Here is an 18,364-nt window from a genome sequence, read left to right on the forward strand (position 1 = left end):
AATAAATATAGCAAACACAGCATCAAACTATATGACAACCGCATTTTCAACCCTCTTTTCAATTGTGACAACTGTAGTGTATATTCCCTCACAATCTGATGGTCAAAAATACACCACAACTATATCTACAAAGGCACTGTGGAGCTATATCTGTGACTGACAGGAGACGTAAACAGCTCTTGGGATATGTATAGCAGGCTGTGAGGTCCCTGTCAGCTCCCTGAGTGTTTAGTGTTACGCCTAGCATTATATCAGCCGTTTCTATATCCTACAGTATATGGGAGAGGGAACTCAGTCCTGAGATATTTCAAAGCCTCTTGAAAATGCACGTCTATGATGCCTCTCAGGCATTGAAATAAAACCTGACAATATAGCTAACTCCCTTCCCTTTTTGAGAGAGTACTGTTTCACTCAGCCTGGGACTCTCCACCCTCTTCACAGCTACACAAAAGGCTCATTCTTCCTCTCGCTAGTATATAAATATTGCTACAGATCCAGGCTCCAGCCCTCTGAAACAATGTCACTGGAAATCCCTTTCTTTCAGTGAGTGAATTCATCTTGGATTCCGCAGGCCAAGTGCAAACTCTCTCTATACTCCACAGGGGGCTGTTATCATGACTGACGTGTGCATATGTTGAGTAAATTACATTTGCTATGACATTTAAACTGGGCTTTCACATATGACTGTCTACCAGACGGAGGCTACCAGGCAAGCTAATGTCTCAGTTTTATTTATGTTGGCTGAGATCAGATACTGGAGGCTACAGAGGATTGGCTACAGTATTTTCACACCTCACACTCGGTGCTAATGGCCCCTGTTTCTCTGTCCCTTGATCCCCCACAAAATCCATTAGTGTGGCTTGGCATTCCTCCATCCACTCAACTGTCTATGCCTGGAAGAACTGCGTCTAGGTCAAAAGTGGAAAAGTGGAAGTGACCCACATACGGTTGAGGGAAACGAGACATTCGCCCAAGTCTTAAGTTGAATTAATATGAAACACATGCGGGCAAATTCAAAACCGTGAAAGCTACAGAAAATGTTATTGCAACTGTGATTCCACAACTGAAAGAGAGACGGGGACAAGGAACACAGAGAGCCCACTGATGTGTTTGCTTTATTGTAAGAAAAGCAGAAAATCTGCCCTGATAGGCTTGGAAGAATATCATAAATCTTGCTTTCCCCTTTAAAACCAGCCCCTAGCCGCACAGATGCACAATATACCTCAGGTGTGGGCTTGAGGAGGCTTGTTAATAACACAGGTTTTTTTATGGAGTCCATGTGTCAATGGGAGATTTGCAATATATGGCGAAATCTCAACCGTCTGGATACCTGGCAACAGAAGTGAGCACTTCCTATCCAGGTGGGATCTAATCTTGTTAGGGGACTTCTTCTTCTGCTTTATAAATACAGGACGCCAGCTCAGACAAACAATACCCAATAAACCACAAAGGAAGAGCGATGTGTTTATACAGCTTTGTTTAATGACTGTCCTATTGCTGCCAGCCTGACTTTCATCATCACTCACTGAACCTAAAATAAGATTAGACATCCTGCTGTTAACGTGACCGCGGATTTGTAAATTATAGTTTTTACTGTCTTTTCTGTATTCACACAGCGAAATGCTGGTCTCACAAACTCATTGAATTCATGACATTCCAGGAGGCTTATCTGACTACATCTGCATGGACTGGACCAGACGCCATGCTGCCTGCAGACCAGTGTCGCCACCCTGCATTCTCCCCTTCAAACAGGGGCCTGTGTGTATCTGTATGTTTGTGTGGGCTGGGGGTTATAGGGGCTTACATGAGCACAGTCTGTATGGATCTGTTTATTTTATCTCTACTTGATGAGCATCAAGTCTGTTGTGTATACTGATGTCGGTTTGTTCTCACCTTTCCCATCCCTGGGTTCTCTTTCACTTTGGACACGGCTCGGAGCAGGCATGGCGGGGCAGGGGGCGGCGAGACCTGCAGGATGCCACTGAAGTTGGTGGGGTAAATTGAGGGCTCCTGTGGGTGGAGCAGTGAGGGCTGGTGCTTCTTCCTCTTGGAGGACAGGTTCAGCTTCTGAGCTGCCCTGGAGAGAGGGAAAAAAAAAAAAAACGTCTTGAGGTTGAAGCTAAACTTAGAAAATCGCCACTCCATTAAGTTCATACATTCGCAAATTGTTTTTGCTCAGGTGATGTTTTCTCCCAGCATGGTAACCAACCAAGAGCTTATTGATTTTAAATGTCTAGCTTGGCATTTTTTAAGGGTGTGCTGCAAAGCCTTCAGAAATCCCACTGTAACATAAAGGTCAACAAGCTCCTTTTAGTTTCCCAAAGCAAGAAATAGTCAGCAGGAGAGCTACGCTGTGCCACCATTCTTGGCCATTTACCACTCTAAAACTGCTTTTCTTTCAACTCCCAACTCGAACTCCCTACCAAGAAACATAAAGCCTCAACATGAACTGCAAAATCCATAAGATAAATGATTACCAGGCAAGGCTCCTTGCCTGTCAGGGACCAAATATAGGCTGTCATAGTGGGAAGGCACAGTAAATGCAGGCATTTATCTTGATCAAACACAAAACAACTGTCATAGACATGACAGGCGAGGACTGCTGAAACATTGCCCTCTGGGATTAAAGTCATATCTATCTCTGTTATGTAAGATAAGCAATTATGACAGAGTATGTTCACCCATCATTTAAGTCAAAGCTGGAGTGTGTACTATATGTTGGTTCTGATCACTTACATTGCACAAGCTAGCCAGCACCTGCAGATGAGAGGCAGGCAGGTAAATCCAACTCCTCTACTTAAAGGGACAGTTCACTGCAAAATCAAAAACCCTCCTTTCCCTACTTATAGTGTTATTTATCCATTGGTTTGGTTTGAGTTCTGGAGATATCGGCTGTAGAAATGTCTGCCATCTACCCAATACAATGGAACTTGGTAGAACTAGCAACACGAGCCCAGTGCCATCTAGTTAATTATATTTAAGCACTACAATACTACAGGCAAGAGCTAAAGGTAAAAATTTATTTTTTGATTTTGGGATGAACTGTCCCTTTAAATGGTATCTAGATGGATAAATATCTGGCCGAGCAGTTCTGCTGTGCTGGCACCTACCAGGACCCTCTGCTGTAACTGAATCCAGCTTTTTGACAGTCCTCTAATTAAAATCCACTGCCATCCTGGCCTCTTGTCTCCCAGACTCACTGCTGCGGAGACATAGATTGGTCACAGGGCCAACAGAGTCAGGCACATGCACCCCATTCTGCCTAAATTCCTGCAACTCAAAGGACAGCACCAATATCTCTGCACAGCCTACAGGGAATCTGGCCAGACTTAGAGTGCTTCCAGGTATGGCATCGTCCTAGATCAGCTAACACCGCATCTCAGCTGGAAATTCAAGGTCAGGGAGGAAAGTAATACTCGAAGGAAATTCAAATGCACTCAAATGGTTTTCACTCAAGCAGTCAGATTTCAGAGAAATACGGGAAAGACAAAGAGGTGCTTGTCAACTTGAAGGAGAGAGTTGCACAGAGAATGAAAGAAAATCGGAGTGAGAGATTAAAAGATGAGAAATCTGCAGAGCAAGGGATTTTAGGAGAGGCGAAAGAAGCAGAGTAGATGAAAAGGAGAAAGAGGGTGAGCACCAGAGCAAAAAAGAGCAGATCCATGTGTGTCCTGGAGAGCAGCAGCTTCCTAATAGGCCAGCCTGAGCTCATTAGTCCTCCTCTGGGTTCCTCCGGACAGGACTGGGTGGGCTCCTGCCAAAACACAACCCCCTCCCCTGCGTCCTGGAGTGACAACACCCCCCCCCTCCTCAACACTCCCCTCTCCACTGTACGCCCCCTGCAGCGACAGCCCAAGAGCACAATCAGGGAACACACTGCCGGCTGATGGAATAATTATTGCATCCAAGTAGGCTACAGGAGAAGGCTCTCCCCAGGGAGCTGCCTATGTGTGATAGCATGCGAGACGGATCGTGTGACTGAAAAAAAATGAGATGGAATAGATGAATGTGAGATGGAGAGAAAGAAAGGGGAAACTACACTAGAGTACACGTGGCTGTGTGCAGCTTTGCGGGCTGTTTTAATGAGAGGTATCCGCAGCACTTTCATTCAAGATAAATGTACCCTGTCTCTTTCTCTCCCTCTCTCTCACTTTATTCTGTCTCATCCCTCTTTCAGCAAAGAGATAAATCAAGCGTCAGGAGTCACCACAAGGCACCATGAAGGGAAAAAAGGCTCTGTCTTGACCAGCGAGGAGTGCTCACTACCTAGAGCTGAGCCTGTAACCTTGAGGTTTAATTCACGCTGCACAATGAGGATCAGTGCACATGTGTTCTTCAATGGAAGGCGAGAAAAAAAAGGATGATATTGCTGTTTTTTTCACCACAAGTGCACAGGGAAATTAATTGCTTGTCACTTTCTCTCTCGACCTCTCCCTCCCTCCTTCTGCCTTCCTCTCTCTGCCTTGGCAAACTGCATGATCAGTCAATGGGAAATAGGCGGTGAGGAGAGGCTCAGATTTCTTCGCCCACAACAGCTTGTCCACCTGTTCACTCCCAATCTCCATGCTAATGAAGCTGTTTCCCTACATAACTTGGTCTAAGAGCTCAAAGGAGAAACTGCACGCCCTCGCGAAGCGGAAGCTCACACATCACTCACCCAGTTTTGAGTTTGTACAGAATATTCACATACTGTATATACTCCGTTAAGTGATACACAAACTGAATCAAAGGATGGTTTCAACATGCACCAGTAAGAAAATGCTGCCATGGTGTACTTACAGCTCTTTCCAATCCATTATCTAGTTTATGCTTATAGTCAAAAAACAGACAAGTGATAGAGTTCAACTTTGCGGTCCATGTCTGTGTTGTCACTGCTCTCCATTACTTGCACATTTGATACGCTGGCACAGTCGCCGAGAACAGAGCGAGGCGGGGATGCTCGCTAGTTGGGGCACAGGGGTCCTCTTTGCTCCGATCGCAATCATCGAGGTTCCGCTTGATTTCACAGAGGTTTGTAAGAAGCCGGAGGGGCGGAGGGAGAACCAGGAGGAGGAGGCGTGGGCGTCATAGTAGCTAAATGGAACAAGCACCAGGTGGGGCAGGGTGGAGGTGGGCAGACAGGATGAGTACCCTGCAGAAAAAGCAGTAGGTTCACAGTGAGGGGAGTCCAGAGAGCTTCTTAGGAAGAGGCAAGGAGGGAGAATGAGAGGGACCACCTCCTCTGTTCACATGCCACTAAAGCACCTCTTACTCTTTCCATGCCTCTTCGCCAGAAAAAGTTCAGCGTTAGTTCAGAGATGCAAAAACCCAGCGGCCGCTTGCTCTGCAACGCAGCTTTCCACTCCTTCTTTCACATCCAATTCTGCATCCATCCCACAGGCTGCATGGTTGTCTCTCATTCAGTTAATCCACTGTGGTGTGTTTGTGTGAGTGGCTGCAGGTCCCGATGCCCAGGTCCTTCCCAGAGTCTCTGTCGCTCACGGGCAGGAGGAGGGGGAGACAATCAGCACGCCTGGCTGGGCTGGAAGATTTCCTCGGGTTGCTGAGAATGAGGAGAATTCCTACTCCTGTTCCACCTCTCGGTCCTTCTCCTGCTATCGGAGAAATGCTGGCAGCTGTCCTGCCGTGTCTCTCTCTCTCCCTGCCGCTCTCTCTCTCTCACGCACACACACACTCACACTCCCTCCTCTCTCCCTGCCTCCCTCCTCTCCCTCTCTCTCTCTCTTTCTTTCCTCAGCCCAGCCCCTTTTCCCTCCGACTGCCAGACGAGGTGTCAGCGCTCGATTGCTGGCTGCTTGCGGCGCAATTTGCGAGTACTCTCTTTTTCTCTCTACCCACACACACACACACGCACAGACACACTGTCTCATACAAACCTCAGCGCACACACACACACACACACACACACACGTATGCACCCCACCACACGTCACATGAATACTTAATGCATACAGGAGCCTTCTCTTCTTTTAGGGTCCCACACTTCAAACAGATTTGGTTAGTATGCCTACAGTGCATGCATGCATGAGCGTGAGTGTGTGTGCGTGTGTGTGTGTTTGTGCGGCTAGTGAGTGTACTTGTGCACATTTGTATTTTTTTTCCTTTGTCGAAGGATGTAATTAGCCAGATGAATGAGAGTGTTATTAATCATAAGGAGTGACACACAGATAAGGAAGGATACACTTAAGAGGAGAAAGATGGATTGCCTGAATGAGCGATGCTCTGACTCAATTGGAAAGCTGAGAGAGATTTTTTTTTTCAAAAAGTGCGAGCAAGGGAGGGAAAGGGAGAGAACAGACAATGAACAGATGACATCTGAGAGAGGCAGATTTATTCTGGCCAGTGCAGTCAGTCAATGGTCAAGGGTAAAAAGGGGAATGAAAGCAAGCGAGTGGGCGAGCGCTGGGGTGAGAGTACCCTGTATTCCCTGGGCTGCCAATTTACCAGTAAGCCCTCTCAGCCCCCCGACCAGCCAGTCTTGTTTGAAAGGCTGCTGCTTTGGCTGCAGAGTGCCTACTACAACGTATCGGCAGACAGAGTGGGTGTGAGACTTGCCAGATGAAAGTACGTTTCAGCACAAACACACACCAAGCTCTCTCTGCCTCTCTCCTTCTGACACAGTGCCCCTTACATGAACTCTGCTGGATTACATTTGTAGGCAAAAAAAACAAAAAAAACCCGAGAAAAATAACACCCACCACTGCCTACCTCTTTGGAAAGCGCAGTATCGTAATGAAGCAGCTTGATATATCACATAACCTTTACCTTCCTCCGTGCCACAGCACGCTTACCTTTGCTTTTCTGCAGTGTGTCCAAATTCATTCGCCTGAGGTGGTCTTATTTTAAAGAGCAAAAACCGTCTCCTGAAGCTTTGCCATGTGCTGCTTGCACACTGATTCCCTTTGAATCATGATTGGCAACAGCCAGAGAATAGAAGACAATGCTACTATGGCCACTGGTCACCCTGACAGTACAACCAGTCATTATTCTCATACTCATTGCTGCGACCCTCACTGTGGTTTCAAGAGTTATACATCAAAATGACGTAATAATATGGAACAGCCACATTTGGAACTGCCCTGATAGCCTTTCAGCTCCATCACTGTCTCCTTATGAACAGACCTAAGGGACAGATAACGACTGTAATATTTATAAATGAGCCAGAGAGAGACAGATGTAAAATCAAGCATCGTTTGAAATAAAAGGTCTCCTGGCGCCTTTGTTCCAGAAAGGACATCTCGATTTTGTCCTTACCTATAGAGGGAGTGACAGTGAGGGAGGAGGAGAGGGGGTCAATGACTGGAGAACAGAGCGAGTGAAGAAGCTGTGCTCGCCCGCTGCTTTCAAAGCTTCACTTTGGCCTGCTGTCAATAATTGCTCCAGCCTTCTTTTCAAGCTTTGTCAAATTAACAAGAGAAATTCCTCTACCCAAGAGAATCATTAGCTGGGGCAGCCGTTAGTTTGTTTGTGCAAATTTGTCTCTGTTCTCCCGAGCAGCTATGCAGCTCTTTAGGTAGCCCCTGTCTGTGGCTAATTATCATGTTGGTCACATTTACTATCCTTGACATTTCCTTTCTGTGATTCTCCTTTCTTTTTCCTCAGCAGACAAGATAAGGCTGCTCTGGCCATTCATGCAGGGATCAGATCAGTGGGACTGATATCAGACTGCTTTATCCCCCCCACAGTGAGTCTGCCTCACACTGCTGCTGATTAGCGGGACGGCATAGCTCTTCATGAATGGAGATGGGAATACTGGGCTCCAGCCAGCCTCAACACCGTGCAATGATAATGACTACAGCACAATGAGTGAGGCTCGCTCACTGCTGGATGCATTTACAATTTATCCGGGACTCAGTAGTAAAGGTATTTGTGAGATTTTTAGAGTGGAGATGGGGCATGAATCCATGTTGCTGTGTGCTGGAGACATCGCCAAGCCCAAAATGCCAAATCAGCAGATGGCCATGATTGATTGGGCTGGATGTGTGTTGGTCTATCAGGTGAGGCTGCTGTGTTTTTGAGTCATAAGATAATCAATAGGAAGCCTCCCCTGAGCTAAAATCAGTACACACTGTCTTATTGATGGGCTGCCCTTGACATGATCAAACAGCCCTCTGCCCCAAAGGTGTGGGGGAAATAACATAAATCTACCAACTGAGCTCAACTATTAGAGAAATACAGACTTAGTTCAGTGAAAGCATGAGCACCAGACCAATGTTGAGCCTCCACAGTGCAGACAGACACTGCTGCACGCTTTGCCAAATTTGAGTTGGATTAAAACAAATCTGCATCTCTGCACTGGCCTCAGTGGCAGTGGTCCCAGGTCACCCACAGCCTGACCCGGCTGCTGCTTAGCTTCAGCGTTGAATAAGCGACCATGACATCAGCCCGCGAACACACACAGATTCATGCGGTGCACAGACGAGAAGAGATGATGTCATATTCTGCCAACCGGCTCTGGCAGCGGGAAGGCCCACCCAGACAAGATTTACTAGTGAGGTCGGGATGCCGATCATTAAGTATGAGACAAATGCTTCCACACTATAAAACACTTTTTCTCAGAGTCATTGAAGCTGTATCTAAATGGGTCAACTGCTGTTTGCTGTGTGTGTCAGCATCCCCCAGATGTATGGCCGTTCATGTATATGCATGACGCCAACGCTAAAAGCTGAGGGGGTCCCACAGGGTGGGCTCTGAAAATAACCAAAGAAATATGCGGATTCAGGTTACCTGAGACACAGCATTAGGCACGAGGGGACAATAACAGAGGAACAGGCGGTTGAATGTATGACAAAGCTGATCCAAGCCTCCTGTGTGGCGCTGAGGTTTAGCCTGGTAATGAGCCTGTCTCCTTTCTAAAGTCCCCCTGCAATCAAGGGACCACTGGTATAAACATTAATTTTGTTTTTCTCACTTCCTCCCCCTTATCCTAAATCACTCAAAACAACCAATGCCTGAGGCTGCAACATCCTGAATGCAGTGATTAATCTATGAATGCAGTTCAACAAATGTTAATTGTAGCAAAAATGTGCAATTTTACTTCACAGGGGCTGCTAAAAAAGCAGCCACCTGGAGATACAGAAACAGACATTTCCCTTCGTGCAGTGCTCTTATCTTATCATTCAGATTCAGATTACCGTCAACCAAAAACCCAAATCTTTCCAGTTGTTTTGAAAAATGTGTTTCCTCCCTGCCTCGGCAGCCCAGGACACATTAAAATGGAAGAGAGAACTAACAGGCTTATCTGACTGTCAGTTGAATCTTATCAATCCAAAGCTCTGAAGCTTTCAGCCGACGTGCCAGTCCGTTTCCTCCCGCTTGGCTGTTTTAATGGTAGTCTGAAGGTAGAGCTCCTCTCTCCTGTGTCGGTTTACACAACAGCAGTTTGCAGGAAGTGGCCAAACACCTCCAGGCAAGGATTTATACACTTCCTATAAATCCGCAGAAATAGATAAACGAATCCCAGCTAAACCAGAACGCAATGAATGTGATGTCCAGTTATCCGAGCAACATCCTGCCTGGCACGCTCCAAACACTCCGGACCAAGGCCTTTAAGAAAATCTCTTTGTTCCAACAAGGTGTTCAACAAGCCTTTTGTTCCTGCACTGTCTGGCCTTGGACACAGAATACCAAATGGGGCATCATTTGTGCACTGACTACTGACAGCCCAAGGCTGCACACACATCTTCACTGCACCAATCCCTGGCCAATTAGGTAAGGCTAAATGCATTCATGTAACATCTGTGAATGCAATGTGTTATCAAAGAGAAGAAAATATTCGCCACAAAAATGGATGTCTCCTTATGCAACTGACTTGTCACATTCATGTCATAATGCAGATTCAAAGAGCCCTTCTGTCAGAGCAACACAGAAACACCCAGCCTTGCCTAAATACAATCCTAAATTCTACAAGGGGTTTGTAAACCTGTTCTGTCACAGCCTCCTTAGAACTCTTTTGAAACGGTCTGTGGACTGAGGTGGAAAACGAGGGATTAGGGCATCCTCTGGAGAATAGCTTGAATAACGGGGAATCATTTGAAGCACAGGGGAAGAAAGGCAGGGCGTGCAAGTGGGGAACGGGGAAGAAATGAGCACAGAGGTATGGATGGCGACGTAAAAAATAACATAGTAGAGATCACTGGGATGGAATAGGAGAAAGAATCTACAGATACAGTCAGTTAGAGGAAGGAGGAAGAGAGGCAGAAAGAAAGAGGGAGCTGCAGGGTGTAAAGCCAAGTCGTCTCTTCGATCAGTGGGCCTGGCTCCGTGCCAGTGAGGCGCTGTCCATGAGGAGGTAAATCATTTTCTGCCTGAGAAAGAAACAGGAAAAAATGATCGTTGGGGCTATGCCACATCCAGCTTGGAATTGCTTTATTCCCAAAGATGGGAATCCCCAGTCGGCCAAGAATAAATGGAACAGTTGGCGCCAAAAAGTGAGAAAACTCATCAATATTCAAGAAAGCCTGGTTTGTTGCTACAGTGTTGTAAGCAGCAGTGGATTTAAGCACTGGCTTGTATCAACACAGAGGAAAAAGCTACTTCTTAATTCATTTTGCTCTGATTTGGTCGTGAAAGATCAAGAAGAAAAGGATCGCGCCAACACATTCTCACTTCCCAGAGGACCGTGCAAAGAAGGTGCTCTGTGTCTATGCCAAGGTTAAACCCTTAATGGGGGGGGGGGGGGGGGGGGGGGGGGGCATAGTTTAGTTTTTTCCTGCTCCACGGGAGTGTGTGACAAACCTCTCTTGCGGCAACCCTGACATCCGGTGTTTTTGTGTGCCCATAAAGCACACACCCACCAATTCCGCCTATCGCCATGCTGAAAGGCCACAAAGCTCCCTGGCTAAGTTAGGGTCTTAAGGGGGGCTTAAGAGTAAAAGTCAGAGGCTATAATTCTATTTACAGTTCATTTTATTGTTCTTCTGAGCATTCAGGATCACATCTTACTAATATGGCCTTAGCTGGCCTGAACATTAGGCCATGGAGAGGTGAACAAAGCAAAGGGCATTAGCTCTGCAGGGCCCATTTGTCAGTCAATGAGATAAAGGGGCCAATTTAAGGTTCCTAGAGGAAATAACTGCAATGAGAGTCAGAAGGTCCTCGAAGGATAATCTCTAGCAATTGACCCTTACCTGTTTTCAAGAGGCTTCCAGAAAACTGCGGCTTTGGATGCAAGCGGGGAAAATGCTCAGGTATTATGTCAAAATTGGTTCAGGCAGCAAAAATAAAAGTCTGGGGAGCAAATTCACTTTTTAGCTGATGGGTGACAGATGATAATGAAGACGTGTTCTTCCCCCGCTCTGCAGACTGCAGCCTCGCCACCCCTGGCACTGCTGACAAAGATTAACAGCTGCTTTCATCTCTTCCAGTGCATTTTTACTCTGCTCCTCAGACACTGCTCCAGGTATTCTGCTACACTCCTCTCCAAGGCTGCAGAGAATCTGGAATGACTTCACACTCTCAATGCACATGTTGAACTCCGATTCACCCACCATCCCACCCACGTTTTTCCTTGAAAACCTCAGGAAGGCTGTTCTGCTCAGGGCACACACAGAAGAACTCTTGGCACTCACATCAAGTCATCACACGCTGAGTGACATTTCCTGTCTGAAAAATCAGTTTTGCACACAATGGAGGCTGGACATTTGACAAAAATGCTGATCATTACTTACCATAGATCAAATATTATGTCCTCGTAGACTGAGTCACAGCATCAGGTCACAATGCAGAATAACTTAAGAGCATGATGAGTGAGGATGAGACAGACAGAGGGGAGGAAAGCCAGCATACTTCTGCTCCACTTCTCTGCTTCATTAATCACTTGCTGCCACAGTAAGACACCTAGCGATTATTTATTTGCACTTCTCCACACAGAAGCTATCACAACAAACAGGCCCGCAGGCTGCTGGGAACATTTGTGAGTGATTAATCAGTGGGCCGTCCGGAGAGACAGAACAGAGGGGGTGGGGAGTTCTAACATGTGTTTCTTAATCTTTCATCTATATTCAAGTCAATCGGCAACCTAACAAAAACTAGGGGGAGTCCAAGTTAGGTGGAGTGAGCTGTACTGTCAGGGAGATGGAAGCAAGACATGGTCATTTGGATCAGGCAGATCAGAAAACACCTCACAGATGCATCCAGAAGAGGCAATCCCGCTCTAACTACATGTGGAAATGTGTTCCTGAGAACAGCCACTGAGACGTTACTGACTACAACCGCATTATTCCAAGTTAAGCAGTTTATCCTGTATCACACACTCATAAAGTCAACCACAGAAACACACACAGAGCAACACTCACTGGGCCACGTAGAGCGTATGGGGATAATGGGATTTTTAGCACGCGGCAGCTGGCTCTCACGTGCTGGGTCATGAACCGATTACAGGCAATAATCCTCTCCATTCAAGACGATGTGCACGCAGAAAGCAGCAACAGAAACACAGAGGAGGTAAATCCTCCTTGGTGTAGTTTGATCAGCCGTTTTGAAATGACTCAACTGTTTAACTGGACAAGGAAAGATCAAGAGCACATCATCCTACACAATAACTCTTAATCTGTACTAATTCTCCGCTAAGAAGTACATTGTGGTGCAAATATGATGTGGAATATGTACTATAGCACTATAATGTTTCCCCTGTGGCTGTTTGGGTATTTATTGCACTACAGTTAAACCAAAGGTTAATTTTGTACATTGGCAAATAATAAACTGTCATCAATACACACTATGTTTCATCAGTCTCATCAATCCCACAATTCCTTGGTTTTATTCCTCCACAGTTACTATTTGGCTGTCGGAACAATTTCAAAGCCCCAGCAGCCAAGCTACCTCTTGATGGAGATAAAGAAGGCAGTGTGATGATGGCGAAACGTTTCAGAAAATTGAAGCTGTGGGTTATGAGGTAAACACTAAACCACCTGTCCAGACAATGGCCTTATCCTCAGCGGTAATCTGAGCTCCATCCATAAAAGCCGGGCCCTTCCCGATGACAAAACAGAAGCATAGGGGTGCTGCATGTGCGTCTTTCTGGAAAAGTAAAGCGCCAGCGTTTGGGGAAATCAATTTACTATCACTGATTAAGCAGCTATTAGCCATTCACGTTGAATAGAAGGCCACGGTGAGACTGAGCACTGAGGAGCAGTGATGCCTGAGAAGCCCCACCAGGAGCCATCTTTGTTTCTGTGAATTGTAAGACATAAAGGCAGCTCGTGGGAGCAGAGGCCACAGGCTCTAATCTGCATCTGCACACAATAGGTCATAAAATTCCTCAGTGCATATTCCCTGCCAACAGCTATTGCAATTCACCCTTTCCTATTCCACAACACTCACACTGTGTCTCAATGCAGAAGTGACTGCAGTAGTAATGACATGGATAATAGACTCCATTTGCATGACACCTTTCACTGGGGGACACTGGGAGGTGTAGATGGCGTCACTCAGCCTCCACAGGCGTGATGCATAATATCCATTCAACAGGATGGGGGTCAAAGAATTGAGCAAAGTCAAGCATGATAACTCAACACTAATGCACTGATCACGGTGCCCTGTGGGCAACTAACAGAGCCATTATCCAGTTGGAGAATGCCCAACGTGGACAGGCAAACAGAGCAGGAAATGGATTGATGCTGAGGGCACGGCCTCTCCTGCCCACACTCAACTAGTTGCACACAACCCGGGCTTTTTGATCATCCTTACCACAGTGAAAGACACAGGCAGCTCTATGTTCGGTGACAAGCCGACAGGACAGAGGTCTGTGCTCCACATACCCTCATTTCTCTACGTGTGAAAGGAATCTGTCAGGAGTGGGTGGCGGCGCTTCCCTCCCCCCCCACAGGGCTTAGCAGACGTGGACCCAGGGTGAGCGCACAGGCTTGAGTCAGCGCTTCAGCTCTTTGTTTGTCGGCCCCCCTCCGCTGCCCCCCTGCAGGCTATGTGAGTGGGCCAGACAGACTTCCTGACTCAGGGATTTATTCGGGGGAATGGGGGAAAGGGCATCAGGTTATCCCTCGCACAGGCTTGACAAACCTTCTTGCCTTTCTTTTCTTTATCACTGGAGCTGTTTGCCATTCATGATGACAGGCACGAGAGATGCTATGCCGCCCGTCACCCCGGCGCACAGCGCTATCACACCGTGTTATCATATCCCAGGGAAGAGGCCGACACCCGGAAAGAGGCAAGGGAATCCCACCACAGCGAGAGTGCGGCAAAATCTTCAGAACACCGATTATCTGAAGAGCAACATGCAGAATCAAAATAAGAACTTCTCATGCAATATTCAGTATATAATGTATGCCTGCGCAGCATGCAGTGTAAAAGACTCACAAAGGCTGCATGAACATGGTCGTCTGTAGCAATGTTAAAGATTAAATCTGTATCTCTATATCAGAAACAACAACATCTGTTACATGAGAATCCTGGAGGACTCTGAATCAGAGGAAGGCGGCATATTGCTGTAGATGGGTGAGAGGGTGCATGAGGGTAGTGAGACGTGTCTGCCTGTGGTGGATCCCTAAGGCTGCAAGGCCAGGCTGGATCTCCATCAACACCTCAGCCTTGACGGCGCCTGACAGACCTTGGATGGATTCACACCTGGGCTTATCTACAGGCTGCAGCCCCTTCATGGCCTCAGCTGGTGCTGCCACTGCGTCTGTACTGAGGCAGCCATTAGTCCCATCAGCCTGATTATTGCAGGAAAATGCCAGCTGGTGTTTTATCCAACAGTAAACAAAGACAAATACCACAAAGCAGCTCACTCATCCCGGCTACCACCCACTCAATACTTCTGATGAGCCATTCGCTGCCCTGGGCATGTGTTGCTCAGATTCAACAGATTGATATGAATCAATTCTCATTTGTCAGGCTCTAGAGGTAGTTGGTAGTATTAACATTTCAGCTCCACTGTGGCTGTTTCCTCAAAATGGAGCCAGCATTTCAGCAGTATGTTTTCTGCCATGCTATACATTCTGCTCACACTCTCGCTTTGGTGGAGGAATCCATCTCGCTGTGGCTTGACAACAAAACCATTACCCTCTCACCTCCAGGGAGCAGACAGTCCAACTCCAACTGCACATTCCACAGAGCGGAAAAGAGAGAGCGACACAGAAAGAAAGATAAAGAGAGAGAGGGGGCAAAGAGAGAAAAGACAATAGACAGCACAGCGCAACAGACAGAATCAAAAGCTGACGTACAACACAAAATACACACAAGACACATCCAAGTGAGCTCAGTTTTGTCTGTGTACAACACAACTTACTTGACTCCCATGGTAGTGAATCCAATATTCTTCTCCACAGACCTCCTGCTTCTGATGCGGTCAGAATGGAGCATCAGCCCGAGCACGCCTTCAGAACGACAACATTTACAAGCACATCGGACCCAGGCAGCCACAGTCCTGCTGTGTATCTTTATCCCCTGCCATGTGGGCCAGATCCACTGTGCTCAGTGGACCCCTCTGCTCCACATAATCTGCCCTGCCCATTAGTCAGTGACAGAGATCCCTGCTGTCAATCACAGCACAGCCAACCAAACGCAGCTTTGTCTGCTTCGAGCCTCTCTGTATGGACCAACTGTGAAAGAAGTTAGAGCTGCTGTTCAACCCCGATACCAAAAAAGTTGGGATGCTGTGTAAAAACTAATGTAATCATCTGCAAATGAACTGCTTACTGGCAGCAGTTTTCTGTTCCTAAGTCCGTGTAGTAACATCCTTTATACAATCATGTGTTCACAAAGTGGTGAACCTCACTCCACCCTTGCTTGTGAATGACTGAGCCTTTCCAGGATGCCCCTTTCATACCCAATCATGATACAATCACCTGTTACCAATCAACCTGTTTACCTGTGGAACGTTCCAAACAGGTGTTTTTGGAGCGACTTTTTCCAGTCTTTTGTTGCTCCTGTCCCAACTTGTTTGAAATGTATTTCTGGGATCATAAAACATTAAATATATTGTCTTTGTACTGCTTTCAATGAGTATATGTTGAGAAAGGATTAGCAAATTAACACATTCTGCTTATGTTTTACGAAGCGTCCCAACTTTTTTGGAATCAGGGTTGTGTTTCCCCTGGCAACACATGTTATCATCGCCACCTTCTTTACAAACAAACAGGATAGACTCAGTCGCCAAGCTCCTCATGGAAACTTCATAAACAATCAAACTATCCACTGATTGGACAAAGGACGTGAACAAGTCATCCAACATGTGTTGTTCAGAACAAGAACAAGCACTTGTGATCCTGCGGTGCTTCCACTTTGCAACATGCAGGACTCATTACTGAAGAGATGCTTGTCCCTCCCTCTGACTAAATTATAGTCCAGTGGAGTAGAGGGCTATTTCAACTTCCTGATTTCCAATCTCCACTTTTGAAAGGAAAATCAGACGCATTTTATTCCCACAAGCTAATGACTTGTTGCTATGGTTACAGCCTGGGGGATGAAGGGCAGAGTGAGTGTTGCTGAGGCATAGGCAGGGTCTTCTGTGTGCAGGAGGCTAAATGGCCCTGCTACCACAATTACAGGAGGATTCCTTCTGCAGAATCACAGTCATTACTGCGCAAACACTCACCTGGGCAGCAGCTGCAGGGCGGCGATGGACGACCATAAAACCACTTCCTCCTGACACTCCTCGAGGGCCGCATTCCAGCAAACAGCTGTCCGCCCTGCCCCTGCAATAGCCCGCCCGCCAGCCTGTGTGCCACCTCTAAAGTCTACAGTGAACCTGAAGCCAAGAGGTGGGAGTAGGTCACACATGTGCAAATCCCACCTAAACCCTCAAGTCTCAAGCAAATCGAGTCCATTCGGTTAAGCAAGATGTGCCAAGTCATTGCTCAGGTCAAGCAAACCGCGAGTCAAGTCATACGGAATAAAAACAGCAGAGAAAGGGCTACAGTGACATGTCATGAGAAGATGAGCACACAGCTGTTTCAGCTAGTAATGCAACCACATGGTTTAACTGGTTATATGAGCCCAAATCAGTCCCCCGATTGCCTTTAGCATTAATGATATATCCTCTCAATAAGATTCAGAATTGATTTAAAGCTGAGTTTAATGTAGCTATAGCTTAACATTAGCTTTCTAGCTAACATCTGAACAGCCAATACGTTGCTAAAAAGACACATTTGTGGGGTTTGAAGTGGCGGATGAAGTTGGATGTTGTGGTGGTCCTGTCACTGATTTTTGACCCGCAGATTTGCATACCACTGTTCTCTTCTTACCACCGTCATCAGTTTGACTATATTTGGACATGATAGCTGCTTTGAATGTTGGCTTCCGCAGATGTGGTGCATCCCAGTTTGTTGCCATGTTTGCACACATTGCACAAAGCAAAACCCAACTTCTCAATATCTCGAAAAATGCTAATCTTTAATAAAAAAAACTCCAAAAAGTCCATTCGAGTCATCTGTCTCAGGTCAGCCTCAAGTCTCAAGTCACGAATACCAAGTAAAAGTCAAGTCGAATCTCTTGTCTGCTTGTCAAAAGTCCTCAAATTTGTGGCTTGAACCTGTCAAGTCATGTGACTCGAGTCCCCCACTTCTGCTGAATCTTCTACCGACTTGTGTCTCCAAGATCTTCTATACTCATCTATTCGTTACCCACCTGTATCTTTAGAGTGAGTCTCCTGAGTACGATTAGTGCAAGGTGGCAAAATGACAGAGGGACAAGCCCCCTCCAAACAAACATAGACAAGGGACCATTAACAGACCACGGAAACTGTCTCATGCTGCATGCAGAAATGTGCACACTGAGATGAGCAGTCATCTTGTCTCAGAAGAGTGCGGTGAGAAATCCCACGGGCCCGGTGGTTAATAAACACACCGTCACAATCAGCAGGTGTTAATGGAACAGAGAGATGGGTAGAAGGATGTACGGGGTTGCAGTTAGCCACATCGTCTCGCCCCTGCTGTGAGCTCCGGCTGGTTTCATTACACAGCACTGTGTCAATACACTAATCATATGCTCTGTCACAAGGCAATCAGTGCTTAACGTGCTGGTCAGCTGAACACATGGCTCTAAATTCATTACCCCCAACCCCTGTAATACTCTGACACACACATATACACATAATGATATGCACACATGCACACACACACATCATCCGGTCAGAGTTTGACCTTTGGCCCTTCCTGTCTCCCTGACTGTATAGTGGGTCTAATTGCCAATTGGTCATCACTGACCCCGGGGGCATCTTTGTTTCAGGTTTCCACAATCACCACAGGACAGGAAGCAGGTTAAAAGAACAATGTTAGAACTGGACTTTCAGAAATGCTTCAAAAGATGCATTTATTGTGTGATCAAACACGAGCTGGACAGCCTGGCAGGAACAAAGGTTAAAAGTTCTGAAATGAATGCATGAGAGTGCAGCTTCCTGTCCCAA

The 18,364-nt window shown here is 46.6% G+C and overlaps 1 protein-coding gene across 3 annotated transcripts in view; it reads right to left on the reverse strand.

Moving 5' to 3' along the window:
* The window catches only part of kif26ab (kinesin family member 26Ab), a 68,276-nt gene that overhangs the window by 14,035 nt on the left and 35,877 nt on the right, over positions 1 to 18,364 (reverse strand). For 2 of the 3 annotated variants that reach the window (XM_041953849.1, XM_041953848.1), the window contains exon 5: positions 1,894 to 2,077. In XM_041953849.1, the coding sequence (XP_041809783.1) occupies positions 1,894 to 2,077 (184 nt within the window). Of the gene's footprint in view, positions 1 to 1,893; positions 2,078 to 4,779; positions 4,847 to 18,364 lie in introns of those variants that run through there. The other variant, XM_041953850.1, reaches the window with a different exon arrangement.

Source organism: Chelmon rostratus, chromosome 15 (genome assembly GCF_017976325.1).
Source record: "Chelmon rostratus isolate fCheRos1 chromosome 15, fCheRos1.pri, whole genome shotgun sequence".
Lineage (NCBI taxonomy): Eukaryota > Metazoa > Chordata > Actinopteri > Chaetodontiformes > Chaetodontidae > Chelmon > Chelmon rostratus.